We start from the raw sequence: 20,427 nt of genomic DNA, 5'->3' as shown, positions 1-20,427 counted from the left end.
GATGAGGAGAAGAAAGAGGAAGAGAAAAAAGAAGAGGCCAAACCAGGTGAGTAGAGTTCATGGACCTGCTTTAACATGTGTGTTATCACTTGCGTGCAGGGCTGTAGTGGAGGCTAAACGCAAGTAAACACAGTTTACCCACCTCTGATATTTCAGAAATAGAGTTTATCAACCTCTCCAAAGAGTTTATTCACCAAATGCAACTTTTAACATTCAAAATTCACAGTGTATTATCCACATTCACAATATGTACACTCATCAATAGGAACCATTAATAGCACGGGTATTGTTATAAACATTATAAACACTCTATAGAAACCATTAATAGCACGGGTATTGTTATAAACATTAGTTTATAAACATTACAAACAACGGTAGACCCGCGGGTCCCGGCGCAAAAGAGTGCGGCGCGGTACAACTTTTGAAAGCTCTTTGCGGGAGCGGGCGGGATGAGAGAGGTGCGTTCGCGGGTGCGGGACAAACCGATGATTCACTGCACTCCCGCAAATTAAATATGTGCGTAAAATTAAATATGGAAATGATTAAAGTACTGTTCATAACTATAGTTCAGCTGGATGTTCTGTTTGGCAGCATTAAAGAACGAGGTTTAAGCATAACTGACGGATAGCAGGCCTATAGCCTATTGTCGTTTACGTGGGTTCAATTTGTTCCTGCTGCTCATTATCAAAACTCAAAAATCGAAAGCATGACAGGAAGAGGGCACCAAACTATGGGCTATGAGACATCCGTTCACACTCGGTATCATGTTTCAATACACTTTAGGTCAATATCACACCGGAATTCTCCTTTAAAGGATACTGGAACTACTACTGGAAGAAACTGGAATCCATGCATTTCCACTGAATTATTTTTAGAATCTGATCCCTTATCATACCTGTTCATTCTTGCTCGACTTATCGTGACTAAATTCAAGATGGCTGCAAACACTAAACTTCGTGAAGATACTGTCTGTATAAATCGTCTTGTAAGTAAACTACCAGTGCTTTTCAATGTCTCGTTTTAAATGTCAGGGCCCTCGGAAGTCTACCAATGAAGTGTGGAGATACATTGAGCCTCGTAAATGGGTGTAAAACTGATTTATTTGCATGGCTAGCCCGGATGCGAAAGCACCACTATTGAAAAAGCTGTTGGTAGCATCGGCTAACTAGCCAGATTTTGGAGTGCAGGGGACAAGCCGAGATGGGCTATGAGACATACGTTCACACTCGGTATCATGTTTCAATACACTTTAGGTCAATATCACACCGGAATTCTCCTTTAAGTACAAGTAACAGGAAGTATTTGTACTTCGTTACATTCCACCACTGCCCAGGGCCATTGAACTGTTCAATGCCTCACTAAAGGGAAGAGGAGAGATAGACTTCTCTGCCTAGTCTGTCTGCCTCTCCACCCTCTCCATGTTTGAGTACTGACTGCCCACTACTGCTTTACTACTGTTTTACTACTGTTTTACTAATGTCCACAGCCTAATGTTTTCACTACTGTTTTACTCCTACACTGTTTTTCATGCTATATTAGCACACATGATCAATGGCTGCGGTCAGGCTTCTGCTACAATACTGAATGAATGAATGGCTATAACCCTATTACCTCAACCTGTTCTTGCATATTACCTTGTCTACATTATACTTTACTCTCCTATTTGCCCATATTATTTATGCTGGTCTCTAGACCTTATTCTTGAACTGTTGGACTAATGTTGGACTACTTTTTGCACCTTCACCATGACACTCACTCCCTTGAGCACCTTACCAGTCCCGGCCCTGTCACCACAAGCGTCTTATGCTTGATCACCCTCAAGCACATTGGACTTTGAAATTTAATTTACATAGTGTGTAGCACTGTTAGATTCAGTGCCACTAAGGCACCGCGCATGCGCGATAATTTTTCTCTTGCTTTTGCAGTCCGAGCACGGAACGTCATGTTCTTGAACTAAAGAAAATATTCGATATAACTACACATTTATAACGTCTAGAAATATCTATTGTGATGACTTTTCTACTTCTTAACTTTAAGTCTCTTATATTGCGCACCAAGAAGATATTTTATTTTGTTTCAACACGAGAAGAGCTTTGATTGGTTTTTTATACGGATAGAAGATTTCAGTGGATTCCAGACGAGCTAAGATGGCGAGCCTGTCCAAGATATTCAGCGTGTCGACCGCCCAGCCTGCTGCAGTTGATGAGGTTTCTTTACCATCTGCGTGAACTTCAAGCAGCGCACACGGATTACAGATAAGCGTTCCTTCCCACACAAGGAGCCCAAAGGAAACTACTTTTGAATTTTCTGTTTATACCATAGGGGACATTTGCATTTACAGGTGTATTAATCAAGCACCATGCAGTCTGCATTGATAATTAAGGTGCTTGATTTTATACACCTGTGGAAAGGGACCTGATGAAACCCATGAATATGATGTAACAAAGTATCCAGCCCCAATAAACAACATTACAGAACTTTTTTCAAGTGGGAATGGAGCAGAATAGGAACGTGAAACAATTATTCAATCTACCAACTGATTTTAGAGACCATGTGCAGACACTGGTAAATTGTACACCACAGCTGATCAACATGATCAACAATTAACACATAAACAGCCAGTAGAGCACAGCTGTGATGGGCAGAACCAACGTAATCTGGAGGTTGACTTTCAAAGATCAAAACTGAACTGTGGGACAAAATATGGTGTACACCAGGAGTAAAGCCAGTGAAAAGGAGCCCCACATGGGGCCGTGTTGGGGAGCTGGCGTGCTCAAACGGTCATTCTAACGGGTGTGTTTGGTCTCCTGTCTGTTGGGCAGCTCCTGCTCCAGCTCCAGAGCCATCGAAGCCTGAGGAGGCCCCTGCCGCTGAAGGAGAGGTGGCCGAGGCGTGAGTGAAAGCAGACAACACACACGCACGCATGCTCTCTCTCTCTCTCTCTCTCTCTCTCTCTCTCTCACACACACACACACACACACACACTCTCACACACACACACACACACACAGACCCAGACGAAGTTGCTGAGCTATTTTGATTGCGGAACGTAACAATAAGTAGCAAAGCCCCATGCTATTTCAGACAGTGGAATGAGTCCCTTGGCCGGTGCTTATATAATGGGTCTGCCGGCCACGTCCACTCTCTGACCTGTAGCTTGTGACTCCCGGAGGAGCCAAAGGAGCTTAGCTGATTAGCTGTATTAAGATGGCCTGGGGATTGTGCACACGTGCAGAGAAAGGCCTTCTGGGAGTTCCTGTGCGAATTTCTGTTTGTGTGGGCAACCCCTTTAGACTGACACAAGAACATTTTTATTCTGTATCCACATGCATTCCAGATACCAGTAATTATTATATTTTGCATATATAAGCAGAACATAACCAAAGGGTTAAATATAATTAATTATGAAGAATATTGGATGTAAACTGGTAGATACAGTAATGCCAATAAACTACCAGACAGATTTAAACTAAACTTCAACAAACTCTTTTGTTGATAACAGCAATGCTGTTTTAACCAAAGCCAGACGCATAATCTTGATTGCCTGCTGGATGTGCAGATGGATCTCTGTCGACACGGCAAATCAGAGAGACATACTCAAACAAAACATTTGAATGAAATGACCTCTATTGCTCACGGTCAGCTTTAATTTATGGTCATAATATGGTTATAATATGTAACATCATCCTTGTTTAAATTAAAATGCAAACAGCTTACAATTAAGGAGTGGGTGAAATTTAGTTCTGTAAAACGAGGATCAAACGAGAATCATTATTGTTATGACTGATGATGATGATGATGATGATGATGATGATGTTTGAATAATAGTACTACAAACACAATTCAAGACTGGGTGAAATTTAGTTCTGTAAAATGAGGATCAAACAAGAATGAATATAACTAACTAGACTGCATTTCCGGCGGGAACTGCGAAAGTGTGCTTGCCCTGGTCCGGTCACCAACGTGAGCAGACAGTAACATACGCTATGCTGAACCTGGCTTGATCCAAGCATTCTAACAGTGCCTTTCAGTGTTGGAGCAGTGGCAATACCTCAAAAGCTCTATTCAGCTATTGCCTTGCGGGGTGAATGCGGTTCGTTGGATTTTACCTGTGCCCTGCCTTCGAATTTAGCTTCTATGACTAAAATCAAATCAATAAAATAAAACAACAGCAGTGATTGGCTGCAAAAATAAAGTATCCTGTTTGTCAGGATACTTTTTTACTGATTTATTTTAAAAATATGAGCTATGAATGTGAATGTTATATATTCCATCCCCTAATTCTGTTTTACTGGTTTATTTGACAAATCATTTATATGGATTTGCTCTATAAAGACCTTATGTCTGTTTGGGATTGTTTTGAGAGCCTATTGATGTATCTCAGAATAAAGGAATGTCCACAACATTAGTGATTTTTTTTTGTGTGTGTGAATGTATTTTACTTAACTCATTGAATGTAGCTGGATACTCATGAACGCATGTCTCTAATAGCCACAATAGGAGTAATTTTAGCAACACCGTATTTTGTGTGGCCCATAACGACCCAGTGGATCATGAAAATGTGCCAAAATTCACATTCCTTGCTTGTTGTTGGTACATTAATCCCATTCAGATTGCCAATTATCTGAGATGTAAGAGTTCAGTATAGGTTTAAGGTCTGGGGCAGGGATTTGACATTCTGTGACTTCTTCATTGTTACACTCAAGTTCTGGTTCTTTATAGACGTTCTAGTTGATCAAGCTCAGCTTTGGTTGTACTTTTTGCGTGACATTAAAGCCTACTGGAAAGATTTTTAATTGCAATTTAATTGAATGCAATTTACTTTTACGATTAAATAAAATTAATTTATCCCTCTCACCCATAGTTTTCTATTTATTTACAAATGTACATAGGCCTACTGTAATTACATTTATATATAGTTATTCTACTGATCTTTATGCTATTCATCCTGCACATAGACTTATTCTTACTACCCTTATAATGTTGTTTCTGCACTACAATGACACTGTTTCCACACTGCACATAGCTGTATGTTATGTACATATCTGTTATATATTTGTCATATTGAATATCCATATTTATTCTGTGTTATTATATTCTGTTAATACACTGCATATATCTATATTATTATTTCTACTATTACAATGTTACTGCTACATCTACATACATTATTCTACTTATTGTATGAGATAACTGCTAATACACTGCACATATTTATATTTAATTAATATTACTCTAAACCACCTTGTGTAAATCAACTGTATACTACTGTCTACATTGCACTATATTTCTTGACCTGTCTCTGTATATTTCATCACCTTTGTATACTTTGCATTGCATTGCATGCATACTGTAGCTACATGAATTACAGCTAAGATCCTTGGTTGCTATGAAGGCCAGTCGTTCTAAATGGATGGTTGCTATGGCCAAAGGCCAGTTATCTCTGCCGTTGTCAAGCGGGCATACCCTAACTTTATCTTATTTTAAACATCTCTATTTTACTTAGCCTACTTCCATACAGTGAGTCCCATTAAGAAGTGGCCTCTTCATTCGCGCTTACCGTGATTCACGCAGCAACATTATTAAATTAATCTGTCACCATATGCCTATGCCAACGTTTGCAAAGAGGAGAATCTTTTAATTTGATTCACAATGAAACGTTACATTTAATGTACATGTAAACAATGAGTAGGCTAGTTTTGGTTGTTGTTGGTGGTGTTACTGCATCCCTTAGTTATGCCTACAATGCAAAATTGTTCCCTCGTGGATTGTTAGACGATTTCAAAACATCGCGACGTGAAATGCCACCACAAAACATTGTTTGTGAATCGGTCTTATTAGGAGTCCTCGCTTAAGCTGTCACAGACTCAGGCACTACTTTTAGGGCTAAAATGCTTCCTGAATTACTTTTAGTAAAAAAAAAATGAGAGTCCTAAAGTTACGAAAGACGGTTACGAGTGCAAGCATCTCATATCAAATGACCATGGCATTACGCTAAGCAACATAAATCCCATAACGTTACAGCAACATATCCTCCCTATGACATAGCTAGTTAGCTTCTAGCCACACAAGAAATAAATGATGTTAAATCTCCGCTTAGTATTCTAATAACAATAGGGGCACATTTATGTGGACCACTACAACATGACTCATTATGTCTGTAACTCTATAAAACACTTACTTTCATAAAGGAAGCACACCATCCAGCACATACACATGGAAACAGATATTTTAGGTACTTGGCCACGAACTCAAAATGTGTCTCTCTGAAACTCTGTTCTAGAATCTTTGCTCTGAAGGATGCGTTGCTAGGCAACATCAAATAAACAAAATCAGAGTCTTTTCAAGGTATTAAAAGTGTACGTGTGATTACGAATGGATGTGTGTGGTTTGCAATTAGAATAAACAAGAAATAACATTTCCAATAATTTCCCATGATAAATTACATAATATTTGCACCTTCCTTACTTGTGAAGCTCACACCGTAGTTCAAGTACACTAGTGAAATGTAATACAACGTTGCCACCTAGCGTTCAGATGTAGGCTATTTAACATTAACGTGACATTGCTTGCTTATTCTTTCGTCAACTCCATGCTTTTAGGAAAACAATCTTTTTATCATAGTTCCCTCTTCAATGAGCGATTACCAGCTCGTTTTTGTAACAGAGATAGCTGTTTATTGTCCCTAGGTTTACAGAAACACCTATTCATATTAATACGTAGCCTATGGAGTGCTGCCGACCACTGTTCATTACGGCCCAGAATGCCTTGCATGTCTTTACAACAAAACAACACAGTAAAACCTAAATGCCTGTAAACATATGCATTTGCATACTTGTAACATTTTTAATAATACTCTCCCATCATGATATTTAACAATAATGAAAAATTTGAAAACCGTCAATGTGAAAATAACTGTACTACGTCAGCCATAAATAGCTAATGTTCTCTTTACCACTTCAGTTTGTAAGTCCATACTATCCCATGGCAGAGCAAGGATTTCATGATTGAGCAAGGTTGCCCAGAGACATTGTGCATACTTGGAAGGCATTGTGATAGATGTACCAGTACAACTGCAATTGTGGGAGGTGATAGTTACCAAATACGGGTGGGGATGCACCCTCACATTGGAGTCCCGAAGTTCAAATACAAAATTTGGTATCGATATGTGACAGTGTTCCTGAGATATGGACGACTTCCTGTTTCGGAGCTTCGCCGCCAATTTCGTTTGGCTGTGACGGGCAAACGCTTTCGAAAATCAAAAATCCTTCTGGTAACTTTTGTGAGGCTTGGTCCAAGGATAATGTACGTCAAGTTTCGTGGCGTTCGGACCAAATTTCTGACCTGTGAAAATTTAGTTTCGCTTTCTGTTCAATCCAATATGGCGGACGAACGACACGCCCACCTGACGTCATCTTCGCGAGCAACTTACACCGGTACTGACCGGACGTTTCAAAGTTGGAACGGTGTCTCTGTCTCAAAGGGCCTAGGCGCTAGAGCTGACAAAAAATTAGCGAGACGGGAAAAATAATAATAAAACTTAAGAAGAACAATAAGTGTGCTGCTTTGCAAGCACACTTAATAATTATTATTGTTATTACCAATGATGATGATTATTATTACAGAGGATGATTATGATGATGATGATTACTGATGATGATGATGATATCTTCTTCAGGGACCCAGAGAAGCCGCGGCCAATCGTGATAAACCAATATGCAGACGAGTGTCTTAGGGATGTTGTTCGCCGCGTAAGAGAACGTACAATCATATACAAGGAAAAGGTCATTGACCCCTATGCCTCTTCGCCAGAGCACAGTCCACCTGTCAGTGAGTGATCTCTTTCACCTTCTGTACAAATACACCCGCAGGCATGCGCACACACACACACACACACACACACACACACACACACACACACACCTCTCACAGGCTACTTATTTGTGCATTATGTTTGATTGCATTTGCCAATGACCATTTCAGATGGTGGTTCTAATTTGTTTCCTGTAGTATAGTGTTTTTTCTTTATTTATATATTGTTCATGCCCCCCCTAACCCCCCCCCCCCCCAACCCTATCTCATACTATACCCACTGTTTGTAATATCATCAATCAGCAAAACCCTCAGACTCTCACTGTAATGAATGTTAGCGTGGTTAATCACCTCCTATACAAGATACAAGAAAGTTTATTGTCACATGCATATAGTTACTGGAAGTAAGAAATGCAGTGAAATTATGTCTGGTGTCAGCCTATTTGTGCATTTATGGGGGGTAAAAAGTGCAGTAGAAGAGGGGTTTAGTAGATTAAGTGGCAAGGGCTGCATAAGGGCCTGTCCACACGGAGACGCTTTTTAGGTTAAACGCAGAGGTTTTGTTTCGTCTTGGCCGAGCGTCCAAACGAATCCTGTAAACGCACTGCCCGAAACCGCACTTTTCTGAAACCTGGTCCCAGAGTGGAGAAATCTGAAACCGTGAGCCCGCTTTGAATTGTTTTAGACAGCTTAAACCGCACATCCTGCTTTATGATCGATGATGTCACCTCAGCTGCCCTGGACTTGCACTTATAGTATTGCCTAACAATACTAGTTTTCATACATGACATTACCTACGATTACACTCCGTAAGATAAATATCACAACTGGTGCTCGCTGCGCAGGCCCGATAGCTTATGACTTGGTGGACTGAACACTGTTTTTCCCGCTTTTTTTATGCATTCCAGCTACTGTCAGTGACGCCGAGAACTTAAGTTATTAGGAAAGTGCGGTGTAAGTTCAGGCTACATTAATTTGTGCGTAGTGCCAGTGTCATTCATTTATTTTACATGTCTTACAACATATATACATGCATTCACAGTCGAGTGAAATCAGATATAAGCATACAAAAGACGCTTAGAACTCACGTTAAGCCGATGGTAGAACACTGATTGCAAATGCGCGATTTGATTTGATGCAGGCAAACGTATTGTTACTAACGAAGGTTTTATAGCAATATTAAATGTGGCGACAGAATAGCCTAGAACTTGGCTTGCCTTGCGTTTAGTGATAGCCAAAACTAATGTGAATCACGGACTACAACCAAAGAAAGTAAAGGTGATTAGTAGGCCTACCTGCTTTAGCCATATAAAGGACGGGACTGCACCCTTCACAAACCGTAAAATAAAGTTTATTAGTTTTACAGTTGACTACAGTTGACAGTTCACCATCAGTCCACACAAACAATTCTGGTTTCCTTGCACTAGCCATTTTGTCATAGCTTATTCTGTCTGTTTGTAAAGCACAAACTTTGGTCAATTTCTGTAAAGAAACAGTGCCACCTATAGGCCTGGGGTATGAAGTAACGTGTTGAGTCGTGTTGAGATGGATCCGTTTGGACGCAAATATTCTTGATGCGGTTTCAGGGAAGACGGAGGAAAAAAAGATCGGTTTCGTACGTGTGGACTAGCCCTAAGAAAGGTGGGGGAGGTTTGGAATTGGGGGGAGGGCACCAACAAGGAGCACCCAAGAGCAACAGGGGCAAGGAAAAACTCCCTTACCAAGGAAGAAACCTTGGGCAGATCCACGGCTCAAGGGGCTAACCCAATGCCAGGGGTCTTGGTGTGTGTGTTGGGGGGATGACAAGGGATATGGGATAGTGTGCTGTGTATGTGGGGAGAGGGCAGTGTGCAATATGTGTGTTGGAGAAGCTTCCTCATGAGACAATGTGCTGTGTATTGGGGGGGGGGGGGTGCAGTGTGCTGTAAGTATGTTGGGGATGTGTGTTGGAGAAGCTTCCTGATGAAATAATTTGCTGTGTATGTAGGGGAGAGGGGGGGCAGTGTACTGCAAGTATGGGTGAAGGGACTTACTATTGCAAGCAGAGTACTGTATGTATGATGTATGTGAGTGATGACAGTGAAGATGTGTGTGTGGGCGGGAGGGGAGTGGAGCAGTGAAGTCAAATATCCAGTGACACAGGGTGGTGTTCAGTCCTAAGGCCTTCATCTTTGTGACCAAGGTGAGAGGTACTACGTGTTGAATGCTGAACTAAAGTCAATGAACAGCATCCTTACATAATTCCCATTCCCCTCCTCCAGGTGAGTTAAGGTGGTGTGCATGAGGTTTGAGATGGCATCCTCTGTAGACCTGTTGGCTCTGTAGACTATCCATCCTTACCTGTCTCTGTGTTGTCCTCAGCACCTGTATACCGGGTCTGCGACTGGCTGAAAAAGCAGGAAGCAGACAGGATTGCGAAAGAGGAGGCAGAGAAGAAGAAGAAGGAGGATGCAGAGAAGAAAGCAGCAGAGAAAAAAGAGAAGGAAGAGAAGGAGAGAGAGAAAAAGGCCCTAGAGAAGAAGGAGCAGGAGGAGAAGGAGGCGCTAGAGCCAAAAAAGAGGCCTTCCATATCAAAGATCTGCGCCGACTTCTGCGATAAACTATTCGCGCCCATTGAGGACAAAATGGACACATATTTGGGAAATACAATCGACCCGTTTACAGGTGAGTAACACTACAGTAGGCCTAGAATCTCAAGAAGCCCGATATAGACCAAAGCGTATTACAATAAAGCCATTTCACTGGCATTCATTTTGCTCTGTTTTTTAACACTTTTTCTTTTATGTCTTTATTTGCTTGCTCCACCAGATCGGCGCTATCTGAAATGGCTCACTGTGGTGACGCTCGTCTATAATTACAACATCTGGTTGGCTCCGGCACGCTTGTGTTTTCCATACCACACTCCGTGGTCAATACCCTTCTGGATCGTATTTGATATCTTGTCTGACCTCATTAACGTTGCCGATATTGTAATTTTTCAGCAACGGCTTCAGTTCGTCAAAGGTGGCGATATTATTGTAAGTGATGGGGAAAATGGGTATATTAGTAATCATGTGTGGAGACATTTACCAACTGACATTCTCACTCTCACAGAAAGACCGGGCGCAGACTAAAGTCAACTACAGAGCATCTCCACGCTTTAGGGTTTGTTTCTGTGTGTGCATGTGTATCTGTGTTGTGTTCTAAATTAATGTTATTTAAATCTTGTAGTCATACAAGTGTACTAAAATGGTCAACCCTGCATGTGTACTTTGTGTAAGGCTGGCCTCTTTTCATTGATTTTTTAATTTTGATGAAACCAAAAATGGGTATCTCAAAATATTACAATACAGAGGTTATAATACAGAAATGTCGACCTTTTGAAAATAAATGACCTCATCTGACTAATCTAAATAGTTAATTTATGCACTCAATACTTGGTTGGGGTGCTTTTGCACAAATTACTGCATTGTTGTGATGCGGTATGGAGGCAATCAGCTGTGGCACTGCTGAGGTGTTATGGAAGCCCAGGTTGCTTTGATAGCGGTCTTATCTTACATGAATATGCTTTTAATACAGCACTCCGTGAACACCCTGCCCACCTTCTGTTGCTTACCCTCCTTGTGGGGGGTGTCAATGAGTGCCTTCTGGACAACTATCAAGTGTGCAGTCTTTTCCATGCTTGTGGTTGTGTTTACTGAACCAGATTGACATATTTCACCTTATATCTAATGAATCAAGAATATATGAAAGATCCACTTTTTGAAATAAATTAGGGGTGATACACTTTTCCACGATAATCAAATTTTTTGAGACCCACCTGTATTATTAGAGGGCATGCAAATGCACTCTACTATTATCTGATTTATTCTTATTATAGTGGATGGAATCCACTATCTTAAAATCTCCTGGCTTCTTCTTATTATTATTATTATTATTATGACCTTTTCTTTTTACCTTTTCAAGAGTGAATGCGACTCTAACCTCTTATACTTTTTGAGAAATAGGGGATTAAAAATGTTAAAAAGCAAATTTTTCTCCCATATACTTGAATGGCTGTGATGTCATAATGGCCTAAAGCCAGCTGCGCTCGTTAAGCTCCCAGAGTAGTTCTCGGGCTAATCAGAACACTGGCACAGGTGTCACCTGTGAATCCAACTGTCTCAGCTTCTAATGCATACAATCTGGCGCTCCCTAAAACTACACATCCTGTTTAAGTGTTTCCCGTGTGTCAAAATAAAAGTCACAGCCATCTCTCATGCTTTGCGCATTATATCTCCAGAACGGCTTCAAACGCATATGTGACCAGGCATGGCAAAACCAGGCTCAAGTCGCAGAGACGCAAGTCGCGAAAAACGACTTTGAAGTTTTTTTTTTCAAAATTAGTTATTTTCGTTTTTTGCAGAATGTGCAAGTTGAAGTCCTAAAGAAGCAATTCCATGTTTCAGATAACAGCATTGGTTGCTTTAAAAGTATATATTTTGTCTTTGAAAATGGTTAAGTTTCAGGAAGTAAACCAGCGTTTGAATTGGGCGTGACCTTTTGTTTTGTCGGCCAATCAGCTGTATGCTAGAAGTAACCTCATGGCTACTTACTGAACCAGCATGCTGTTTGTTTACAATTGGAATGGAGATGGACAAAGCACAGCGGATTGCAGATGACCTGAATCTGATGATGAAGGCGACTTTATTTCATTGGAGATCATCCCTAATCTAGAGCTGACCTTAGCCGAAGATAATTACAACGAGGAAGAATCTCTCGGTCTGGCAGCAGAGGAACTAGATCGTAAGATTTCAGATGCTATTTCCACAGTTACATTTGACGGGGATAAAGTTTGTGTGTTATAAACTTTATCCATTGCTACTACCTAACGTAGGCCTACTGTCGTTAGCTATTGGCACCATAGGCTACTAGCCAAAACCCATTACAGATCATTTCGGTGGGCAATTAATTTGAATAAGGGTTTGCAAACGTGATCTCATGTTTGTTTAGTTCGCGTTTTAGATTATTTTATCCATTGCTAAACCTGCTAAATCCATTGCCAACTTGGTGCCTTGCACTGTGTGTTCATTCAAAATAACATGGTTTGCAAACGTGATCTCATGTTTTTGACTACTTTATCCATTGCTACTAGCTGGTTCTGTAACCCATTACAGATAGTTTCGATGGGTCATTAGCACTGCAGGCTGACAAATCAGTGACCGTGACAGGGGGAGGGTTGATCTTAATGTCATGTAAATGAGGACCATTGTGACCCCCCTTGAGCTTTGAGATGTGTATACTTTAAAATGGCTACAACTTATTCAAATATTATCAGAATCTCCATGAATCTCCAGAATCTCCATCTCCATGAGTGAGACATCATTGGATAGCTTTGAAACTACACTTTCAGAATCTGTGAATAACTCAAAATGTCTCTGGGGAGACATGTGCCTGGTTTTGCCATGCCTGGTCACATATGCTTCAAATTTGGTACAAGTGTTTGTATGGACTCAAAGATGAAGTGAGTTGATGTTGGAGGTCAAAGGTCAAGTCCATGAATACTCTGAGCGCGATATCTCAATAATGCCTTGACATACATGCCTGAAATTTGGTATGAGTGTTTGTATTGACTCAAAGATTAAGTGAATTGATGTTAGAGGTCAAAGGTCAAATGTCAAGGTCAAAAACACCTTGAGTGTTATATCTCAAGAACGCCTTGACACACAAGGTTTTTTGGTACGGTTTGTATGAACTCAAAGATTAAGTGATTCAATGTTTTTTTAGTCTCCCCACCAACATTAAGCCAGCAGCTTTCCATCCACTATTGTAATTCCTCTGACATTACATTTCTAGTTATTTTTCTTCTACGTATTTGTGCGTTTAATGCGGCTTCAACCGTTTGACATAGAAACTTCCTTTAAACTGCGTTGCATAGGTCTTACTTAGGTGACTTCAGCTATGTATTTCAACTTTGTAACTTTTATACTTTTTGAACTGTTAATTAAAAACTACTAAAAATGTCCCCATAGACTTAACATTGGCGATTATGACATCACAGTAGGGCACTTAGAATCCTATGCCACCTCCAGCAACTGTCTGTCTCAGGCCAGAACCTTCACTCTCGGAACGCTTCCGGTGTGGTACTGCATCTAGGGGCGCTCGCGGGCGAGTCCAGAATGAATGGAGGTCTATGGAGCTGTACCCCTCAAAATCCACTTCTCTCGGGATATAATTTTTTTTCAAGTAATTTAAATATTGTATTCGAAAGGGGAGGCAAAGACAATACACTTGGTTGAGTATTATATTTTTTAAAGTCACTTAATTGTTCTAAAAAGCCTTTCAAACGTGTCAATGACGTCATTCATTAGCATGATCATAGCATAGTATAGCATCAATGCTAGCGTGTTATGGGCAACAACGACCCATTCTGTAAGAAAACGAAAGGACATGACTCCCGGATTATTTCACTTTTGATTGATAATCCATATCCATTTTGCGAAAAATAAAATAAAATCTGAGGGTTTCAGTTGTTAAATAGGTGAAAACAATAAATGTAGCCATGTAGCTCCATATTCCAATTCTGGTGAACTGCAGCCAAGTTCGGTTTGTATGGGATTAATAGAGAGTGGGGAGGCTCTCCGGCTCTGAAGTGTTCCGGCCACCTCCAGCAACTGTCTGTCTCAGGCTTTAAGCATACAATATGGCTCTCTTAAGACTACAGATCCTGTTCAACTGCTTCCTCTGCCCACAACTGTTTTTAAAATAAAAGTACGCATTACAATAATTCCCTACTAAATAATTTGACCAACTATTTAACTGTTCAACCATTCCAACTGTCAGTTGTCATCAACTATGACTCCCACCATCTGTTTCCTCTGCCCACAACTGTTTCAAATTAAAAGTCCTCACTACAATTATTCCCTATTGAATAATTTAACCATTTAAACTACTCAACTATTTAACTGTTTAGCTATCCCAACCGTCATTTGTCATCAACTATGACTCCCTCTAACTGTTTCCTTTGCCCACAACTGCTAAAAGTAAAATAAATAAAAGTCCTCACTACAATAATTCTATATTAAATAATTTAACCATTTTAACTATCCAACTATTTAACTGTTCAGCCATTCCAATTCTCAGTTGTAATCAACTATGACTCCTGCCAACTGTTTCCTCTGCCCACAACTGTTTCAAAATAAAACTCCTCACTACAATAATTCCATTTTAAATCATTTAACCATTTTAACTATCCAACTATATAACTGTTCAGCCATTCCAACTGTCAGTCGTCATCAACTACAACTCCCGCCAACTGTTTTCTCTGTCCTCAACTTCAACTTCAAAATAAGTCCTCAATACAATAAGTCATTATAACATTTTTTAACTATTTAAACTACTCAACTATTTAACTGTTCGGCCTATCCAACTGTCAGTTGTCATCAACTATGACTCCCCGCCAGCTTTTTCTCTATCTGACCTCCATCTTTTTACTTTATATATATTATATTTTAGACAATATTCAACAATATTTCATTCAGCAGCCATTTTTGCATTTTCATGCACTCTTCCCTGGAATTACATTCTCTAGTTTTAATTATGATAAACTTAATAATCAAATAGAACAGTTCTAGCCAGTACATAATGCCCTATAGCTCTAGTGACAGTGCCTGGTTAGTCTGGAATACTGATGTATTGGTGTGTGTGTGTGTGTGTGTATGTGTGTGTGAGACGAGATTTTTACCTATGAGTATATATTTTAAATGTCAGCTGATATTCCCAACTAGATATACAGTTACTTTACAAAAAGAATGAACCAGCTGTGAAAGCTGTAGTGGACTGATGCTGATGCTGGCTGATGAGACCAGTGGTGTTTCTTCACTTTTTCTTTTTCACTTCACTTTCACTTTCACTCTTTCAGTCGGACATGCTGAGTATCATTCCATTCGACGTGCTCAGTCTCCAGTTTGGATTTACATCTCTGTTCCGATTCAATCGCTTTTTGAGGGTAAATATATAACGTTCCTTGTCTTGCCATTTTCAAAAAGTTACCTGACCCATATATGCTCTGTAGTATACTGTACATACTACATATTAACGTTTGATCCTTTGCTGCAGTTAAAGTGTGATTCTCTTTTCCAGATAGATTCTTTTAATGAGTTCAGCGATCGACTAGAGAGTGTAATGACGAAAGCTTACATATGGAGGTAAATCACAACAGGCCAGATGTATCTGGGGTATAAATAAGGCCCCAATAATTCGGGCTACTATTACAAAAAAACTGTATTATGGAATAAGTTTCACTTCCGTTTTGCATTCCCTTCAATTTCAATTGATCTTTTGTCGCTCTAGTACAACAATGGATTGTGTGTGTGAGAAATACTTTGTGTTTCAACAGAGTGGCTCGTACTATTTGCTACCTGTTGTTCTTACTTCATCTCAACGGCTGCATCTATTACGTGGCCTCAGACTACCTGGGGTTGGGATCGTCCAAGTGGACCTATGATGGCAAAGGCAGCGCGTGGGTCATGTGTCCCTCCCACACACACAGACAGTGATGCTTTCAAATGTACTGTTCTAATCAATGTAGTCTCTATTTTGAAATGCTACTTCTCTCTTCCTGTCTCTCGTTGACTCTCAGGTATTTGCGGTGCTATTACTTCGCCACTCGGACGCTGATCAACATCGGTGGTTTGCCGGAGCCACATTCAGTATTTGAAATCACTTTCCAAATGGTGAACTTCTTTGTGGGCGTGTTTGTCTTCTCCAGTTTGATTGGACAGGTAAGATGTGTGTGCATAAGTGTGGTACGAGTGTGTGTGTGTGTGTTTGTGTTTGTGTGTGTGTGCATAAGTGTGGTACGAGTGTGTGTGTGTGTGTGTGTGGCGGGGGGTAATTTCTAATGTAAAATGGTTAATATAGCCGTACCATACATGTAATTACTGTCCTAAGAATTATTACTTTTGAATAATGGATTATTATTGAGTATTAATCCGTGTGCAGAGACATTGGTGTTATTGTCCACTTGCTTGTGGTAATGGTCACAACAGTGTAAAGCTATGCCAGATTAGTAGCAGGCTATCAGTTCCACGATGATTGCCCACTCACGGTTCTTGGATGAGTGACCATGCATTTGTGTGCCTGTAGTTTGCCAGTTTCAATAATAGAAAACTGATGCTGCACTATAAATAGCAATACATTTCATTTAATTTAATTGACTTTAGATGCGAGATGTCATTGGTGCTGCCACCGCTGGTCAGACCTACTTCCGCGCATCCATGGATGGCTGTGTGGCCTATATGAACACCAACCACATTCCCAAAGTCGTGCAGCAGAGAGTGCGCACCTGGTACAACTACACCTGGGACGCACAGGGCATGCTGGGTAGGCTAACCACAATCACAGTATTGATACCCTCTACCCAACACTGCAAACTCCCAATATGTGTGCGTCAGAAAACCGCATAGCAATGCTGCTGTTCATGCCTAACTCATCGTGCTGCACTTTTATGGGATGTGTACTCATGAACTTGGGGTTTGGTGCGATGTAATTGGTTGACTGGGTGTGATTGGGTGGATTTGATTGAGTGGATTTGTTGGCCTGCAGATGAAGGGGAGTTGTTGGATCGGATGCCTTTGGTCATGAAAACAGCCATTGCTGTGGATATCAACCTGGCCACCTTCCAGAAGATAGACCTCTTTAAGGTAAGACCCATGAATGGTGTTGTTTGATTGTCCTGATACAATATGGACAGAGTTGTTTTAGTCTGTCTCAATGGGTATGATAGGTCTTCTATTATAATGCCTTGATGTAACTTGGTTTAACTTACCTTGTAATTCAGGGATGTGATAACCAGATGCTTATTGACATGTTACTGCGGCTCAAGTCCATTATCTACCTACCGGGAGACTTTGTGGTGAAGAAGGTGAGTTTTTGATCATCTTCATCCATAGTGAGGGAAGTGTTTCAGGCGTGGTGGTGGCCCTCCTCTAAATCTGACCGCACATCTTCTCTGCAGGGAGACATCGGTAAGGAGATGTACATCATTAAAGCAGGGGCAGTGCAGGTGGTAGGAGGTCCAGACAACTCTATTGTCTTCGTAACACTGAAAGCCGGCTGTGTGTTTGGGGAGATCAGGTAATAGCACCATCCTAATACAGTCTCTGTACAGCCATGTTGACTTACCCTGACTTCATACAATTGTGTCTACTTATACTAACTGACTGTATGTACAACCATATATTTGACCCTGTGAGTACAATCTGAGACATATCTGACATGCGCCTCCCCACAGTCTGCTGCAGTCATCAGCAAATGGAGGCAACCGCAGAACTGCAAACGTAAAAGCCCATGGCTTCGCCAACCTCTTCGTTCTGGAAAAGAAAGATCTCTTTGACATCTTGGTTCACTATCCAGAGTCCCAGAAAGTGCTGGCAAGAAAGGGCAGGTAAGATCAATTGCCCGGTCACCACATACCCTACCTACCTGCGCCTACCACCTGCAACCACCCCAGAGGTGCCAACTCTAGCTTTGAGATGTGTGATAACTAATGTGGAATGGCGGTGCGAGTAGTGAAAGTGTGAGAGAGCACTAGAGGTTGGATGAATTTGAAACATGTGATATGTGAAATGTGTTGTGAGACAGGTGTAAAGCCGAGGAATTTGTGTCCTGATTGATTCTGGAGCTGGTGGGTGGGGTACATGATTCATGAAAGCCATGTGAATGTGGCGCAAGAGCACAGAATGAATGGGATGGGTGGGTTAGTTTCAGTGGTTGATATCCTAAGCATGTATATGTGTGTGTGTGTGTGTGTTGGGGCAGGCGGGGTTTCTAGGGTTGAATTGCAAGCAGGTGAAGACGTTGGTGAGGTGTGCATGATGCCATGATGCTGAAGTATACCATGTCTTTGACCTATGAGCTTTACTGTTGGGAGCTATTAACATAGGGGTAGGTCCACCCTGCTAGTACTAGTGCTATATAGCATAATTCCCTGACCATTAACCGAGGTTTATACATTGATTGCAAATGTCTTCAGCTATGAGGTGAATACAAGGGGGGCAGGCTATACATGGGAATGCATTTCTTTTCTTCATTCTTCTTGATGATGAGAGCCCAATCTGATCCTGTTCTGCTCTTCATTGGGCTGTTGGCCACTGTGTGTTAATACACAGGTGCGGTTAACACAGGTTTTTTTTTTTTTTTTTAATTTGCATAAAAGACTGTCCTGTGGTTCATACACAATGCAGCTAATACACAAGATATTACTGTAAAATTAAATCTTATACATTTATCATAGGAAACTGATGAAAGCCAAGGGCCCAGCTGCGGCCAAAGCAGAGGAGGACAAGAAGAAGGCCGTGACCCTGTTCGGACCCAGGCCGCCCACCCCAAAGTTCCTCCGGGCTTTTGGCACAGGAAAAGGGGGTTTTCTGGAGAAACTCAGGGTACGAAACGCACTCTCTCATACACCTGGATACAAACTTAAACTGATGGGTGAAATAAAAAGTGATAGAATTACGCGGCATGATCACGCAGACACACAAGTGAAGGTACAGGGCGCTCTCATCACATCTGTGGAGCATATGCCTCACACGCATCCTCTCTTGTGAATAACAGGATTTCAGTGCATAACAAACATCAACACACACACACACACACACACGCATCCTCTCTTGTGAACAGAATTTCGGTGCATAACAAACATACACACACACACACACACACACAGTGTTCATTCACTGTCCCTAACTCATTGTCTCTCTCTTGTATCTCCATAGGCAGCCGCCGCAACCGAACAGCAGAAGTGACCAAGCGGAAAGAGTGTGTGTGTGTCTGCATATGGGTGGAAGAGTGTGTGTCTGTGTATGGGTGGAAGTGTGTGTGTGTGTGTGTCTGTGTATGGGTGGAAGAGTGTGTATACCTGTTTATGTGTGGAAGAGTGTGTGTGTGTCTGTGTATGGGTGGAAGAGTGTGTGTGTGTGTGTCTGTGTTTGGGTGGAAGAGTGTGTATACCTGTTTATGTGTGGAAGAGTGTGTCAGGGTATCTGCACATTTTCCAAGTGCAAATTTAAAGACTTTTAAGACCTTTTCAAGACATCTAAATGAAAAAAATTAAGACTATACCACGGCAAAAAGATACATACGACAACTTAAAACTGTTTTATGCAATAGGTTTTTTTTCCTACTAATTTTAACCCCCACCCAATTTGGATGTCTACAGAAGTTACCAAATATATTTTGATGAAAGAAAAATAATTGTGTGTGAATTACCTTCACAGCTATAAATGCCCAATTTTAGGGTCTGGGCTGCTTGCTTTTGAAGCTGGCTGTACATATTTGCTTGTGCTTATTGGCTGAGGCTGACTGTTCTTCACCTGCGTCTGTAGTAGCCTAGGCTACTTGCCAAAGACATGTGCACTGGACTGGATTCCCTTCAATATTTTAGAAAAGTTAGACTAAGCTATTTAAATATTTTAATAGGCCTACTTTATATACATATTACAGGTAGGCTAGCAACACACGCTGGAAAGATGCAAACAGGTCCACTTAACATGTACAGTATTTCCTCCTGATTGCAAAAACGTTTGTTTTCTTTTTCTGGCAGTCCGTGGTTCCTTCATAAATTGCGCAGCAAATTATCAGACGAGTGACAGAAGC

The 20,427-nt window shown here is 40.9% G+C and overlaps 1 protein-coding gene across 1 annotated transcript; it reads left to right on the top strand.

Moving 5' to 3' along the window:
- cngb3.1 (cyclic nucleotide gated channel subunit beta 3, tandem duplicate 1) lies at window positions 1-19,698 on the top strand (the record flags this gene model as incomplete). Its single annotated transcript, XM_048267144.1, has 17 exons — window positions 1-46; window positions 2,823-2,892; window positions 7,679-7,830; window positions 10,174-10,476; window positions 10,621-10,829; window positions 10,906-10,956; window positions 15,692-15,778; window positions 15,913-15,977; window positions 16,169-16,291; window positions 16,412-16,553; window positions 16,995-17,154; window positions 17,377-17,474; window positions 17,612-17,695; window positions 17,789-17,907; window positions 18,065-18,217; window positions 19,067-19,214; window positions 19,548-19,698. Coding segments are annotated over 17 exons (2,040 nt in total), but the record flags the coding sequence as incomplete, so codon positions are not given.
- Window positions 19,699-20,427: the final 729 nt, after the last annotated feature.

This window comes from Alosa alosa, chromosome 16 (assembly GCF_017589495.1).
Source record: "Alosa alosa isolate M-15738 ecotype Scorff River chromosome 16, AALO_Geno_1.1, whole genome shotgun sequence".
Lineage (NCBI taxonomy): Eukaryota > Metazoa > Chordata > Actinopteri > Clupeiformes > Clupeidae > Alosa > Alosa alosa.
This window is presented reverse-complemented; position numbering and strand designations above follow the sequence as displayed.